At 42.0% G+C, this 16,427-nt stretch overlaps 1 protein-coding gene across 2 annotated transcripts in view; it reads right to left on the bottom strand.

Annotated features, from left to right (window-relative positions):
* Position 1: 1 nt before the first annotated feature.
* Positions 2 to 16,427, bottom strand: part of LOC145501280 (uncharacterized) — a 28,069-nt gene continuing 11,643 nt past the window's right edge. For both annotated transcript variants that reach the window (XM_081480769.1, XM_081480770.1), the window contains exons 12-30: positions 15,781 to 15,856; positions 14,959 to 15,012; positions 14,737 to 14,793; positions 13,867 to 13,931; positions 13,397 to 13,442; positions 13,213 to 13,276; positions 12,160 to 12,305; positions 12,015 to 12,087; positions 10,579 to 10,904; positions 7,578 to 10,477; positions 6,653 to 6,739; positions 5,748 to 5,812; positions 5,106 to 5,192; positions 4,858 to 4,950; positions 4,638 to 4,722; positions 4,077 to 4,186; positions 3,344 to 3,391; positions 2,807 to 2,926; positions 2 to 2,570 (exon numbers count right to left, since the gene is read on the bottom strand). In XM_081480769.1, coding sequence (XP_081336895.1) covers positions 2,504 to 2,570; positions 2,807 to 2,926; positions 3,344 to 3,391; positions 4,077 to 4,186; positions 4,638 to 4,722; positions 4,858 to 4,950; positions 5,106 to 5,192; positions 5,748 to 5,812; positions 6,653 to 6,739; positions 7,578 to 10,477; positions 10,579 to 10,904; positions 12,015 to 12,087; positions 12,160 to 12,305; positions 13,213 to 13,276; positions 13,397 to 13,442; positions 13,867 to 13,931; positions 14,737 to 14,793; positions 14,959 to 15,012; positions 15,781 to 15,856 — 4,569 coding nt within the window. In that variant the 3' untranslated portion in view covers positions 2 to 2,503. The remainder of the gene's footprint in view (positions 2,571 to 2,806; positions 2,927 to 3,343; positions 3,392 to 4,076; positions 4,187 to 4,637; positions 4,723 to 4,857; positions 4,951 to 5,105; positions 5,193 to 5,747; positions 5,813 to 6,652; positions 6,740 to 7,577; positions 10,478 to 10,578; positions 10,905 to 12,014; positions 12,088 to 12,159; positions 12,306 to 13,212; positions 13,277 to 13,396; positions 13,443 to 13,866; positions 13,932 to 14,736; positions 14,794 to 14,958; positions 15,013 to 15,780; positions 15,857 to 16,427) is intronic.

The following is a 16,427-nucleotide window of genomic DNA, read 5'->3' as shown; positions in this document are numbered from 1 at the left end:
CCCCCCCCCAGCTACGGAAATTACGTGATTTTTCGGGCAAAACGCTCATGATTCGGGCAACGACACTTCAGAGAAAACATTACAAAATAATGCTACTTGCGTGATTTCCAGAACTCGTAAATAAAGTTTCTAGTTGGTTACTTTTTTTTCAGAATTTTTTCTTTCAAGACGTTTTAGATTTTACTTGATTGAGACTGTTGAAAGAATATGATTGATTGATTGATTGATTATGTAAGCTTTGAATATAACTATTTTTGAAATTATAACAGTGTCATTACATATGGGAATTGTAAACATTTTTGTTTTTCATGCAATTAGAGTGCGTTTGCATCCCAATTTTAACACGCTCGCACTCGGACATTGCATAAATTTTTCGGGCAGGAAAGTCACCGCCCCCCTCCCCCCCAAGTCGGAAGGTGCCCGTACGCCTATGGTAAACATTATTTTAAGTTCATTCTGATTCGTTCATCCAGCATTACTTATATCGTAACTATCAAACAACAAAAATAACCACTATATCAATGGTATATTTTACCTAAGAATGAATAAATATTCGTCTGTCAAGATATCAGCTTTTTCCAATGCATTTATATATCCATGTACCCTAAAATAAATACAGTATGTACTGTTAAGTAACAGTTATCATATACTATTAAGTTATCAATAAGGTTGCCATGTATTACTTTCAGCCAAACAGGTACTAAATGGCTAATAAAGTTCTCGTTCGAACTCATCTGTTTTGCCTTTTTAATGTTCAAGCGCAAGAGGTGCCTAAATTTCTGACCGGTGTCCGGAGAGGTCATCATCACTGTCATCATAAATTTGAAAAAAGTTCGCACCTCTCTAATCGTCAGCACTTAAAGCCGCTTTTAATTCTTTGATTGTCGGTCTTTCTTCAGGCGATGTTACTAAAGCGTTCTTCACAGCAACAACGTTTCGAAAATGTAGAAGTCTATACACAGATTTGATCAGGAAAGACAGTGCATAGATATCACTTTTAATAGATGGTTTTCTCGTACCATCAACAAGTTCTGGCGCAATGTAATTGTCCTTGTACTGGCCCCTTACATGAACTCTTCCTCGAATTTACAAAGTAGCATTGCTGCTAATTTCTTCGAGGTACCAACTGTTACAATTAAATTGAAAATAACGAGAGAAAAATTCGAACAAAGCCTATACATGTTTTCAAATCATGAAAGAACTGAATGATTTGAGGAACGTTTTGAAATCTGTGGCTGTGTGACATTGATTTGGAGGTGTGTTCCAGGATTTGGACGCCTGCCCGCCGGATGGCTAGAGGAATTAAGACGAAATTCAATAGGAAATCGAGCAATTTCATTTTCAGGTGAACAAAAACCTTGCACCAGAATATTTCTAAGTATAGTACAGTCCATTTCCGTACATTTTCTAAAAGCTTAAGATATACATAGTTGACCGAAATAACACCAAAATCAATTTTCCATGTTACTCGAGGAAATAAAGTTCCAAAGTTTCAGTAGAGAACTTGTGCAAACGCTAGTGAAATTTCGTGATCAATTTCCCTCCACCCCTGAGTACTTTTAAGTGTTTCATATGGACTTCAAAATTTATTTTCGACATTTGATGCTGTTAGAAATGATTTCTTTTCAGAAGATATTTAAAACAGTCGCACAGAAGTTTACAATACGATGTAAATAATCTCGGTACAAAGTTTTTGATCACTTATTACTCGACCTTCTGGCGGGGTACCTCTTAAAGCCATAAGTAGCCAGATTGCGCTAAATTGTGGAAAACGTGACGTCATCGTTTTCGAAAAGCTCCGTTTTCAAAATGTTTTCTGTCCAGCCCAACACGAAAAGCCGGCGTTTTCAAATTCCCCCGGTTTGAGGAGGGTTTTCGAAAAGCTCCGTCTTGGGGACGAATCAGTGTGGACGGTAGGCCTAACCGTAAATATAAAGCTCCGTTTTCAAAATGTTTTCCGTCCAACCTAACACGAAAAGACGGCGTTTTCAAATTCCTCCGGTTTGATGAGCGTTTTCGAAAAGCTCCGTCTTGGGGACGGATCAGTGTGGACGGTAGGCCTAACCGTAGAAATAAAGCTGCGCTTTCAAATTTCTCCGGCGTAGTATGGATGCTGCCTAAAACACACGCTCGTTACAATATATATTACAATTAATACGTCCTTTCAAAAACGAAAGAAATCTGAATTCAATTTGTTTTGTAATTACGTGCGAACTGTCAATCTGCGTGGCCAAGAAACATAAAATGTTATGGTATTTTGCGGAAAGGCCTATACTGGTAGACATTTTTTTATAGAATGGTTGTTGTACAGAAACATGTCATAATTTATTAGCGCAAGAATATACTTAAGCTTATAACAAATTGTTTCTATGTTATACGATGTTCACAAATTCCAAAACTATTTGGTGAAAGTTAAGACAAGAACATGTTTTGATGACCTATTGTTTTGATTACGTGATGTGCTGACTAGAATGAGTACGTCTCGAGGAGAGTTTGGGTACCATTACTGAGGGTCCATCACGAAGGGGTGTTGAAGCAGCTCATCGGCTGATGGCCGCAAGTCTGGGTCCCTGCAACACAAAGGAACAAAATCTCAGTAAATGTGTTCATGGAAAATTAAAAATGTCGTTTCTCCCAGAACCCTTTAACTTAATTGTCCCCTGGGATATTTTAGTGCTGGCCATACCGGCCTGGAGGATTTTTCCAATTTTCGTCGAATTTCAACGCTAGGCTCGAGAACGATTTTTAAATGCCATACACATCTCTCAGATAAAGATGTTAGCGATTAATCAGCCAGTGTACCTACCTCGTCAGACACCTGTTGACGAAGTCCCGAGCATCTGACGAGAAATCTTCGCTGAGTTGCGGCACTGCTACCGACCCACTTCCGATAGCAAAGATGGCTGCCATGCGAGGCATGTCGGACCTGGCGAGAAAAAACATTTGAAACGCGGCTCATTTACGTCTGAAGCGCGTCTGAGGGGCGCCCGCTTAGTTTCAAGGGGAGGCAGCATGGTGGAATTCTAAAGTAAAATGCCACGTAAGGAATTTTTCGATATATTCTGGCATACCTTCACTGACGTCTGGCTTCGTAAGGTGATTTGAGTCGACTATCGATGTGCGATTTACAACACATGTTCATTCATTTACTGTAGTTTGTTCACTTTCCCATTTCTCTTAGAAATCTTCAATTGTCTGAATTCACTGAACTGGAGTGTCAGATATCCACTTACCAAACAATTCGACTGTTCCAGAACTGAAGAATGCTATTCTTGTACATAATGTACTTTCTCTTTTAAGGTAACTGGTTTCGTTATTACAAATATATTCATCGTTAACTTACCAAGGAGGTTTACGGGTCGCCATTTCAAACACTGTACAGCCTACACTCCTGTTGAATAAAACACACAGTTGAAAAATTAACACAAAGAACATAACTACGGCTAAGATCGAGATTTCTAATTAGCCATCTTTAGTAATAGTAACTTTCTTAGTCAGTTCATTAAAATGGTTTTTCGGGAACCAGTAGACCATGATCGTATTCCCGGTACTGGACTGGAACTAGCTTGCAACTGAGGCTAATACGAGGAGTCTTTTCAACTGCAAATGGCAATAATCTTTTTCAATGATATTCCCTCGCATAAGCGTTAAGTCTCCATTCCTTCCAGTCCAAAATCGGGAATACGAATATGGCCTATTGAAATCAAGTGAGATGTAAACACTATACAGGTAAATGAATCTGAGTTGTTCAGTTTTGACGACCTCCCTGGGATATTGGACGATCTCCCAGGGTTATGACGATCTCCCACGGGTATTGGACGATCACCTAGAGGTATTGAACGATCTCCTAGGGGTATTGGACGATCTCCCAGGGGTATTGGGGAACAAGGGATATCTCCACTATCAACGGGAACTTTGGCGAAACGTCTTTGGAAAGAATACAATTTATTACTGGCGAAAAACAAGGAAATGCGACATTTTAAGGGAACAAGAGAGCATAAATGCCCCCCCCCCCCCCGCCCTCTTCCCCGCTCCCTTTCTGTGACGCCCTCAACCTTGTGGAGGATGACACTCACCATATATCAGATTTTCGTCCATGCCCAGTCTCTTGAATGACCTCGGGCGCCATCCAGTGAGGCGTGCCCTTCATAGAACGAAGGATGTTGCTTCTACTCATGCTGAGATTCTGAAACAGAATCATGAGCCAGAGGTCAGGTTTTTATTACGTGTTTCACTGCGCATTCGCTCAGTATGTCGGATACCCTACATGCAATTAGTCTGGCATGTGATCGCGAAAGGCGAGGCTACTTGATTTCTATATAATCACATCTTTTCCCAACTTAAGAATTGCAGCGATCTAGTGTCTCTTAGCATTCGTAGCAGTCGTGCCTAAGGGCGACATATTTTTCATTGGCGGAAAAAGAAAAAGTAACAAAAGAAGCTCAGGAGTAAGCAAGCGAGAATTACGCACCATTGTGTCGAAGCTGTTGTTTGGGTAGTGAACCGAGACTAAATAAGAATATTTCTCAACAACAGCATTGACACTTCAACATAGAGATGCCTTCAAAAATGCTGACAGTACTGATTCAGACAAAGAAATACTTGTAAAATGTAGAGAACATTACGGTACTGCATACCATGTAAAGGCGCTTGGCGCAGCCAAAGTCGATCAGCTTCAGGACGCCGCTCGCCATAACAAGGATGTTTCCGCCTTTGATGTCTCTGCAAGACAAAAAACAGAACAAATGTAATGCATGTTTTAGCAAACGTTGCGCACTGTGTCCAAAACGAAACGTTATTTAAGTGACTCAGTAATTATTACCTACAGTTCTCTTGTCAACCTGATTCGTTACCTACCTATGAATGACGTTGTTGCTATGGAGATAGGACACGCCTGACAACAATTGCTTAGTGTAACGTCTAAACACGGGTTCTCCTAGACATCCAAATCTGAAAGTAAAAAAAAAAACAAAAATTGATGAACAAACAAACAATTGATGAAGGAGTGGCTAATAACCTAACGCAATCCAACGAAAAATGTTGTTTAACAAAAAGTAAATCAGAAAAACAGAAAACAAAAGCAAACCGAAAAAAAGGAACCTTACCGAGCAAGTATGGAGGCAATGGAGCCCCCTGGTACGTACTCCATGAAGATGTTCACTACGCCCCCATCTAAACAAGTCCCTATGAACCTGAGAGTGATCGTAAGAAAATCATTTACAAATGACAAAGAACAGGACAGCATACATCACAAATTTCATGTTTATAGTAAAAGGTAAGAACGCCAGCTTGAAAACTCTCTCTGTCGACCGCAATGCTTTACGAGCGTTGTTTTTGTTTTGGTTCCGTCGCTGAAGAAAACGACAGAAAAATCGAACGGATTTGGAGCATTTAGCGCCCTCAAATTTTAAGAGCCTCTGTGGTCTAAACCTCCCAACTGGGTCTTCGCAAATCGCATCGTAATGACCGTTATTTAGCTTCTCAAATATGTACCAAACAAACAATTTACTATCAAATGTTGTCCTCAATGTTAAAGGCAATAAGGGTCGCATAATCCAAATGGATGCTTCGGATTTGAAAAGATTGAAGAGCGAAACGAACGACAATAACAAATTGTAGGTTTCGTAGCCCACGAAACTAACCTCGGGCAACGCGCGAAATGCATGCCGTTCGACAGAGAGTCTTTAAGTTATCATTGTTTCTGAGAAAATACTAGTCGCGAAAAAGAACGTGTGTCGACGACTTACTTGACGATGTTTTCGTGTTTCAAAGATTTCAGCAGTGACACTTCCTCCTGGAGCTTCTCGTATTGCTAACGAGAAAGAAATAACGCAAACAGCTGTTAGTCACACGAACTAAGGTGAACAACGATGATAAAGCGAGTATGTTGGATGCACGCTAGCTTGATATGCAAGACGGAATCGAGTCGGAATCGAGATACATAATCCTCCATAGGAAAAAAGATGGCGGCTGTATATTTTACCACAATACCTTGCGAACCTAACACAGCCTGCAAGGTACAAAGAAAGCCAAATTTTTACTGTATTTTCCCTGTACGAAGGACATTTTGTAACTCTTCTGTGCGTTTTTATGAACGTTGTTAAGGCTTTCGCCTGCTAAGAACTATGGGTAAATGTACCAGTCGCCATCTTTTTTCCTACGGAGGATTGCGTACTTGACATAACGGTAGAAAAACACCAGTGAAAGCCCCAGAAATATAAGAAAAGTTTGCAAGGAGGGTTGAACGAGACTGAAAAGGTCTACAAAAAACAGTTTGATTCCCAGTAATGCCACGAAAGGTAAAAGCCGCCTGACAGAGCGAATAAACAGAGGAATAGTACCGAACTACATTTATAACACACTTAGCAGAGCAGAATTTTTTTTTTGCGCGCGCGCGGTTTTTGATGTACATGTCTATTTCCACCGGCAGCGTTATAAAACACTTGGTTCAGGCTTTTAGCTGTGCACTAACGAGTTATGGGGCAGTAAAGAAGTTTGAAGAGTATTCAAGAGGCTAGACTTGCTCTTATGCTTCGTTCAAGCTCTTCAAGCTTCTCGCGTGCACCATACCTCGATGATGCACGCCATAGCATGAACTTGCCAACCAATTGCTAATAGACAGACAGTTGAGCTCGTGCAAGTGACACTGTACCTCTTCGGCTTCATCTGAGTTGCTGTGATTCAACTCCACCTGCTTGACTGCGATCATCTCGCCCGTATTTGTGAGTCCGCACCAAACCTGATCCAGAGCGCAACGAAACAAAACAACACATTGATCAAATTGACAGCATCAAAAATTATACTAAGATCATAGCCGGCGTTGAAGTATTATCTGTTTTTATTTTGTGGAAAATCGTTCGTCCAATCGCACCGACTCAGGTTTGCGCCCGTTTACGCGTCACGCTCTCTTCCTCGCCAATAGTATCGCGTGCTCAATTTGGTTGAAATCGTGCGTAATGCACAACCATCCTTAAATAAGAACGACGAAAGACGGTTTATAATCTGGGAAAATTTCAAAACGTAAGGATCCCGTTTACAATCTTGGCTCTGTTGCTTAAAATTTGATTCAAACCTTGGCACAAATTTATTCTTTAAAAAATTGCTGATCTCTAAACATACGCTCCTTTTTTTTTCCCCCAAGTTGGCTGGTAGCCTGCGAACGCAGACGTATTTCCGGCTGTCGCTTGTCTCCGCCGAAAATAACGTCTGCGAACCCGAGCCAAGAAACGATTTCTGTGACGTAATGACTTTTGTTTCTCTTTCGCCAATCAGATTCCACGATAGAATGAAACTCGAGTGCTCCTCGCAGCGAATACCTCGCGCAGTAGTTCTGGGGCTACTTGAGCTAAACTGTGATTGGCTTAAAATTCCTACGTCACAGAAATCGTTTCCTGGCTCGGGTTCGTAGAAGTTATTTTCGGCGGAGACAAGCGACAGCCGGAAATACGTCTGCGTTCGCAGGCTAGTTGGCTGGTTTCTTTTTATCAAACTCGGAAAGCTCCATCATGAAAACTGCCATTTCCGTGCTAGATTCTTTTTTGTTGCGCGTTTTAATCCGTGATATTTTAATAACTTACCGTTCCAAATGCGCCTTTTCCTAACACGTTCCCTTTCTTCCAAACAATCTCCTCTTCGTAACTCTCAGAGGACTGGCTCCGAACAGACGCACTGAGTCGACTCCGCACCACGCTCTCAGTCGCTGGACCAGAGAAACTCCCCACGGAACCCTGGGAAATATTACCCAGACTACCAAGCGACACAGTCGACTGCGTGCGGATGGTGGAGTTGCTGCTACTGCTGCCGCTGCTGACACGCGACTTTTCCCTTGCCATTCGCTCGTAGTACGCGATCTCGATCGAGTTTTCAGAGCTGATATCTCGGCCGGGCGTGGGTGTTTCCGCGTCCGAGGAGTCACGAGGCGACGAGAAGTACGTATCGCTGCTATTGAGCGAAGAAGCTGGCGACACAAGCCGCGGCGAGGTCGAGCCAATACTGTTGTAAGAAGAGTCCGTGTCCGAGTACTGTTCCGAACAGGAACTAGTCTCAGAGGATGGCAGTTCTTCATTTGCCACGTCTGGCTCAGCCAACACCTCGGGTAGGCCGTCTCGAGAATATCGGTAACTTAAAACTGATTCTTCTTCAACACTAACACTCGCAGGGCTTGTTACGTTTGATAAAGAATCGCCCGTGACAATTACACTCCGTAACTCGGATTGTCCCTCAATCGTCTCTCTTTCTTGCTCGGTATCAAGCCCGCGCCTGATGATGGCTTCCATGACGTCATCAGCTTCATCCTGTATGACCTGTGGGTGATCCCTCCCTTCCTGAACACTCCATCTATCGTCCGCCTCCCCGGCAGACCTAGTTTCAACAAGTTCTCGCCGCTGCTCCTCATCCCCTCCCCCGTGGGGATGTTTAAGAAGCGGTTCAGTTCTCTCGTCATCCGACGCCGAATCACACTCTAATTCGGATTTACCAAACTTAAGCCGTGGAACACACATTCCAATGAACCTATTTAACATCCCTCCATCTACAACGTCAAATTCACCTTCCGGCGCTTCATCTTCGTTATTCACCGCATCTCCTCCGCCCGTAGCTACCACTTCGAAAAAGCCTTTAGCATTCCCCTCTTCAACTTCCTTACTACATTCTCTTAGACTCTCTGGTAAGTCAGCGAGCCGTGGGGAAGTTACCGTATTCGGACCCCGAGGGGAATTTCTTGTACTCCGAGGGGACTCCGGTATCGGGCTTAAAATAGGGTGCTTCCCCTTAAACGTCCGGGCATTAAAAGGACGGAACGTGGAAAGATGGTGCATGGATTCCTCGGCGACATCCAAACCTCCCTGGGATATCGTCCTCAACCCGAGTTCTTCTCCGGCTTCTCTTTGTTGAACCGTGATCATCTTCATATCACCCTTCTTTCTCCCTTTTCCTTTCTTTTTACCACCTTTGTTGCTCTGCTCCGGAGCTTTGTTTTTCGTCCTTGGCTTGGCGTTTTTCGAGTTACTACCAGGTTTCCCAACTGATTTCTTTCCTTTCTTCACCCCTGTTAATTTTCTATTTGAAATTCTACCATCGCCCGCGGGTCCGATAGGAGGATGCACAGCGGACTTGTCTATGGGTGGTACAGGGGATGGAAATGGGTTTACAATAGCCACAGTGCTTGCGCCAGGCTCCTCAGACCTCGGTGTCGTCCAAGCCTGTTTGGGTGGACTGGATTCTATTGCTGCTTTGAACATAGGTCCATTGGGATCGGCCTTGTCTGGGGCCTCTTGGGTGGATGGCAATTTAGCACCTTGTGAAGTTACGCTCTGGGGAGCCTCACCGGAGCCATGTTTTGTTTCTTCACTATTTCGTTGTGCGGTTGTAGGATTATGAAGATCAGTTTCCGAGAAAGATTTCAATGTTATGTCCCCTTGTTCCTTTTTCGCTCGTGGTTTACTGTTAGAAGGAATCACTGCACGCGTTGGAGAAGCAAAATCATTTATTGGCCGAGCAACAAGAGTGGACTCGGCAAGAGAGCTTGCCTCGCCAACCGTCTTCACAACATCCACAGTATCGAATGTCGCATTGGCCGTGTCAGGAGTTGCAGAATTTGCGGGCCTGGTGTGAGTTGATTCTTCACTAACAGGCGATGGAGAAGGCAGATCTTTTTTCACGATAGTACACGAGCACACACCAGTGATGTTATCGCAAACACATGAAACATCAAAACCCGTCATATCGGCAGGGAACGACGGCATCTTCAGTGTGCTTGTGTTGTCCGCCAAAACAAGATCTTTACCATCGCTATTTTCCGCACTGGATGAAGTTGGTTCTGGCTGTCTTGTCTTTGCCTGATCCTTTGTTGTACTTTGCTCAGAAATTTTATCATTCGATTTTCTCCTTTCGCTCGCTTTTGGGGAATCATCTCCGTTTTCGACTCCGTTAAGATTTTTCAGCGCAGATGCCTTTCTCTTGTCCGTAAATGGAATCCAGAAAACGTCCTCGCTGGATCCCCGACGAGGTTTGCAAGACTTGCAAAGTTCTTTGTTGGGACTTGATGAAATCGAACCTCTCCTCGACACGGGTGAGCCCTCGGGAAGGGAATCCCCGCATAAGGAACACTGTCCCGAGGCCAGGGCCTCTAAGTTACCCAGATCAATGTAGAATTTCGTCCCGTTTGAAGACGATTCTCCCTTCCTTCGAATACTGGGCCTCTCGTCCTTTTCAGTGTTGTTTTCGTCCACAGGAATCCAAAATGTGGAACGCGGAATTGATGTAAACGTCTGTGTCATGTCTGTTTTATCACCAAATTGAGCCTGGTAAGGTTCCAGTTCTGCGTCTTCTGGGCTCTTCGAGGAGCGTGATGACCCGCGTGACGTCCCGCGTGAGGCCCCGCGTGGAGATGGAGGGGGAGGCGTGATTTCTCTTACTTCCGATAAGAACACGGATGAAGTTAGCCCACCGGAAGGAAGTCCTTCTTTCCGGAGCAAATCTGGAAAGCAAGATAACAAATTTAATATCGAAATAGGGAAAAATTTGCACATTAACATCCTCCCACGACAAAGAACTCACATTCACGATATTCATACGTACCAAGGTCAACGACTTCTGGCGGAAACGAAACATTCTCTTTCACCAGTTGTTCCGGCGTTGTTACCGACCTAAGCTCTGGTGTCAAGACTCTTTTTCCTCCTAATGGCGGCACTCGTGAAGGCAATGCTAATCTAGAGCTTCGGAGTTGACTAGTGGATGAGGACCTAAGACGAACATCTCTGTCAGGTGTGGTTGGCGGAGAAATCTTACGTTGATATGTGAGAACTGGGCTCGAGAGTCGATGACGTAGTCGATGGTTAGGCGGTACAGGTTGCTGCGAAGATAGTTTTCTATTTCGTAGAAATTGTTTCTCTCCACGCAGATTTCTGTGAAGGCAAACGGAAATAAACTGATGTTAGCTTAGTTTGTAAATCTCGCTTGTTACTTTCTGGCTTCAAAGGACTGAGTAAATTAGAGCAACAGTTTGCTAACTTGAAGGGCAAAACCCACAACTTAAGCTCAAACTATTAACCCTTTATCCCGTAAGAGTGCAAATTGGCACACAAGGTCATAACTTTGTGAATATTTGATAGATTTCTATGAATTTTTGCCATGAAAATTGTCTTGTGAAGATCTGCTCATTGAAGTCATAAAATTTTGACCCCCTCCCATCCAAGACATGGTTGACCACCCCCAGAAGTTTTTAGTTCCTTTTTCGGGATGCAAATGGATTGCAAGACTTGTTTCATATCAAGCTATGGACTAAGAGCTGCTAAATAAGCTATAGTTTAGGGGTATACCTAATATAGTAGAAAATTGATACATTTTTGAAGTCGTTCATTTTCCCATTTTAAAGCAATTTCTCTCAAAATGTCTACCTCCTGCATAGCTGCTGATGTCAATTCTTAAATAAGCTGATTAGTTGCTTTCAAATGGCATTTTGTAGGCCGGCAGACTGTATTTACTTGCTGATTTGGGAAAAACTGCCGATTGCCTTAGGGGGTAAAGGGTTAAACTAAATCAAATTATCAAATCTGATCAGTGAAATTCATTAAAACAGGACATCCCATTTACAATTAAAATGGTCTTCCACCATCTTCCACTTGATACCTGACTAAATCTTGCTTACATGTAAGTTGAAAATTTTGCGTTATTTGATAAACTGTGCACTGATTCCAAAGCTGTATGACTTTCTTGTAATCCAGTTGTTCAATTGCCAGTTTACAAGCATACGAAATTCGTGCACAACAGGTGAAACCTATAACCAGCATCTAAATCCGTGTGTCGTATTACTAATACAATAACACTGTGCAAGGGAAACCAACCTTAACGACCAGGCGGTTCACACGACTACCTTACTTTTATGGCCGATCGTATTATGAAAAGGCGTAGTAAGTTAAAATGTAATGACCCAACTTGGGTGTCCGTATACATCATGTATGTTATCACTGTGCATGTAGAATAACACAAATTTAACAACAGCAAAGAACGCCTACCGAGCATATCTCAGCTCAATATTGAGAACTGACAAACTTGGAAGTGCCCCAGTGGTTTGCATGTCTTTTATTTCTATGAAACAAACAGAGAAAAATGTCAAACCCATGATCCACAAACTGTCTTCATCTAATTCGCCACTCTTACCCGGGAGTTCGTGTTTTCCAGACTGTACTCTGCTAGCAAATCCAGAGTTAGATCTGGAACCTGGTGACAAAAGCTCGGTTTTCTGTGCTGAAGGTATTCTAGGCATGCGTACATCGGACATTTTTCTTGAAACAGGAACGTTCGTTCTAAAAAAGAGTAGCAAAAAATAATTTTAAATGGTTTGACCTAATGGGCTACAGTGTAAATTTAAGATAAGTTTTGACGGGGGCGGGGGGGGGGGGGTACTCCCTTACATGGGTTATATAGGTATTGTGCGGCCCCAAAAGATACAGTTATTCAACCGTTTTGGTCATAAATAGGGTATGGTTTTTGTACTCTAGTCTTGATACGGGTATGTTTTTAAAGAAAAGCTACTTTTTTATCATTATCGATAAGACCATCAACAAAAGCCCTTCACAAGTTATGTTTATGGCAATGTTACATTGGTCTAACTTTCTAATTATAACGCACGTCTGAAACAGGGTATTGATTTAAGGGTCAGGTCATAAATAGGGTATCGAATTTTTGGTAAAGTCATAAATCGCAGAAATTGGTCACAAATAAATAGGGTAAGGGTTTTGGGAAGCGGGTTGCACACCCTCACCCAATTTTTATGGCAGTAGCTGTATCGTCATCGATTATAATTTCACATAATTACGCGCGCATAACGTGACAAACGATAATTGCCTAATTACTGTATCACTGACCAATTGAGACAGAAACAGCTGTGATAAGACATTATCTGAAGGCCATCGGATTTCGAACTACATACTACATATTATATTGACTGATCATTGTTTCAATTAAATACGCTAAGCTTCTGCTACCAAATGGAATAAAGTTGTTTGAAACCGACAGCCTATTGAATATTGGTATACACCGATACATTCGAAATTTCCCCGCCCCCTTGGAAAATTGACACGTTGGATATTTTTTGATAATTTGCGATTTAAAAATTGTGACGGCATTCTTCCGTCGTTCATGGTTGCCATTTAATTTGGCAGTACAGGTGTACCAGCTACTGACTGTGGAACAAAACAGCCAAAATCTGACCTTTCATCCAGAACAGTGGTCTCTTCTGCAGATAAGGAACTCTTGGACCTTTTCTTCAGTCTCCCTACAGGACACAAGAAAACCAAGCATTATAAACAGAAAAACAAACAAACGAAACTAAATTACATGAATGTACATTAATGTATTGGTATGTTAGGAATTCAACTGCACGTCGGTAACTTACTTTCAGCTGCTTGACGCGGTGCAGTACTTATCCGAACTGTTGTCTCCTGCAAAATAACCATAACGCAGCAAGGTTATAATACATGTACTTTTTCTTTGAACAATTTCTTATCACCTTACAGTTCTTACTAGTAAAGTTGTTTTTTGTCACGTTATACTAACATCAGTGTTTTCTGGCCATATAGCAAAGGCTTCTGCGGTCACCAGTGGCGGATCCAGACCTTGAGCTAAGGAGTGGGGGTGTTTCTTTTGCTTGCCCTGCCGGTTTTTCTTCCTTCTGTGATTTCTTCTTTTTTTTTGCCCAAAATAAGGGGGAGGGGGATCGGCTCCCCGGCCCCTCCCCTAGATCCGACACTGGTCACATATTTTAAAAGTGTTATATAATGCACAGCATATTGCTTGTAAAAGTGGCAAAATAAACACGTCAGGTAGTTTTAGAGAACAGTTCACGGTATACTGACAAAACTCTACCTGTTCTGTTGACTGTTTTTGTTCAGTGAATTCAGGGTCTCGTTGGACGTGAGGAGGAACTGAAGCTGCAACAAAACCATGGTAATTATATTTTTAAAATTTAATAAATTTTTAATGAGGACGTGGGATATGATGCAGTTGCAATCAACCTGTGATCATGAGTTTTCTTTTATGTAGGGAGGGACGGTATGATAGCAGGTTAAGTTGCAATGAGACTAGATATTACTACTTAATTACAGAAAAATTGAAAGTCTGAATTGACCATCTGCTGTTTTTTTACTTGACAACTTTGACGGGAATAAAATCGAATTGTTATCGAGCTGGCGTTTTTCCCGCTACAGTGTGTCAATTCATTGGCTAGTTCATGGTCACATGACATCTCACAATGAAACCGTTTACCGCGAATTGCCTTGAGCAGGCAACATTGCGAAAACTATGAAGGCAAATGGGAAACAGTTCACTGTTACCCGCGAAATGTTGACCGCTGTTGGACGTGATCAGAGCGCGCAGAGTTGAAGGTGGCCTGATATTGTTGCTGGAATCTCAGTGCGTTTTTCAAAATTTGCTTTTGTTTTGTTTTGCTATATAACAAATCACTAAATGACTGGTGCCTTGGGGAACAGTGAATTTTGCTTCCTTCGAATCTCAATGTTTCCCGAGACGAGGTCGAACAATGAATTTTGTTTCCCTCGAATTTCAATGTTTCCCGAGACGGAGTCGAGGGAAACGTCAAGATTCGAGGGAAACAAAATTCACTGTTCCCCTCGCGACCAGTCATTAAGTGTTAAATGTTACCCAGACACCATATTATAATAAATCCTTTGGTTTTACCTACGCTTTTAGTTGTTATAAGAATGTTGCTCAATTTACCTAAAAAGACCCTCTTGGATTGAAGTTTGTTATCTTTGGTTTGTTCTGCCCAAGCATCTGGAAAGGAGACAGTCACAGAGCAGTCAAGAACTTAGACAGCCCAATCTGAAGGCTTCTTAGAACTGTTCAGTACACTAACATTCAACTAACCATTCACTCTTAATTAGTAATGCATAGTATTCAACATACATTTTACCTAAAACAAAACAGTAACCACAGTACCTTTCAGGACAACTTGCACCCTCATACCCTTTGCCACATCAACTGGCGACAGACCTGCAGAGCAAATAACTTATCATTAATATCAATAGGTGAAGGTCTCCACGTGCACTGGGGCCTTAAAAAAATACCCTGCACATGCACAGTGTCCGTAACTCTTATTACAGTAGCTATTTAGATTAGTTATTCATTGTCATGGTCATTGTCATCATCATCATCACCATCATCACTTTATTTGCACAATAAAGAAGGAGCATGATTGTAACACAGTAAATGGTTTGAACCCAGGAGTATCAGTAGTTCGTATAGTGTGATCGTCCGGGTGAGTGTAGTTCTGAAAAGAACTGTTGTTGGTGACTGACGTTTCGACAACCTGAGCAGAAGTCATCTTCAGAGTCAAGTGAATAGTGTTTGTCAGTCGATGTTATAAGTCTGGTCCGTTGAACGTGATTGGTCAGTATAGCCATGATGGTATTGGCTGAAAGACTCGTGTAAAGTTTGTCATCATTCATTGGTGGGTTTCGATCATTACATGTATAAGATCATCGACTGACAAACACTATTCACTCAGGTTGTCGAAACGTCAGTCACCAACAACGGTTCTTTTCAGAACTACACTCACCCGGACGATCACACTATACGAGCATGATTGTGCAATTACATGTATCAATTTTGATAGAGTGAGGAGACCTCCAAAAAACCGCCAGTCAAAGGCTTATAACAGAGGCCACCCCAACTGTTGTCTGATCTGGAGACAGTAATTTTGCCAGGTTATATTTGTTCACTCGTATAAACACTGGATGAGTAATCAATAAATAAACTTACCATTGTCGTCTGTTATAGTGACATCTGCTCCATGATAAAGAAGTGTGTCAGAAGATTTCTCATATCCATGAGAAGCCTGCAGCATTTTAACAAAACAGACAACAATCTTTTAGGATCACCAGACTAAACACTGGGTATATTCCCCATCAGGCAGGCCCATAGCAATTTAAAACTTTGCTCAACAGGCCAGGGTGAACAGTATCAAGACTTATATGTACCACACTTGTTGCACAAACAATGTAAGTGAGGTTTTCAACACAGAATACATGTAGGTACACTGTAGAGAAAATAAAGGTAACTACATGCTGGTCATTTTCAAGACACTGTTAGTAACAGGGCTTCTAATAGCTCACAGGAAAAAAGTTAAATTTTACAGGATTTTCAGAGACAAATTCGTGGAAGAATGGCTAATTTTTGCGAGGAATTTGGGGCAAATTTTGCCAAAAAACAATAGATGTAGGTAAAAATGACCGATTCAGCATTGCACTGATTTGACAAACGTTTTTAATGAAAAAAGATGGCAATTTTGCCATTTTTGGTTTAAATGAGAAAATAATGAGCATTAGCCTACAGTATGCAATAACAATTTAAAGTGTTCAACAGAAACACTGACTGCTTATAAATGTTGCCTTTCTAAAACTGGTGAT

This window comes from Orbicella franksi, chromosome 10, assembly GCF_964199315.1.
Source record: "Orbicella franksi chromosome 10, jaOrbFran1.1, whole genome shotgun sequence".
Classification (NCBI taxonomy): domain Eukaryota; kingdom Metazoa; phylum Cnidaria; class Anthozoa; order Scleractinia; family Merulinidae; genus Orbicella; species Orbicella franksi.
This window is presented reverse-complemented; position numbering and strand designations above follow the sequence as displayed.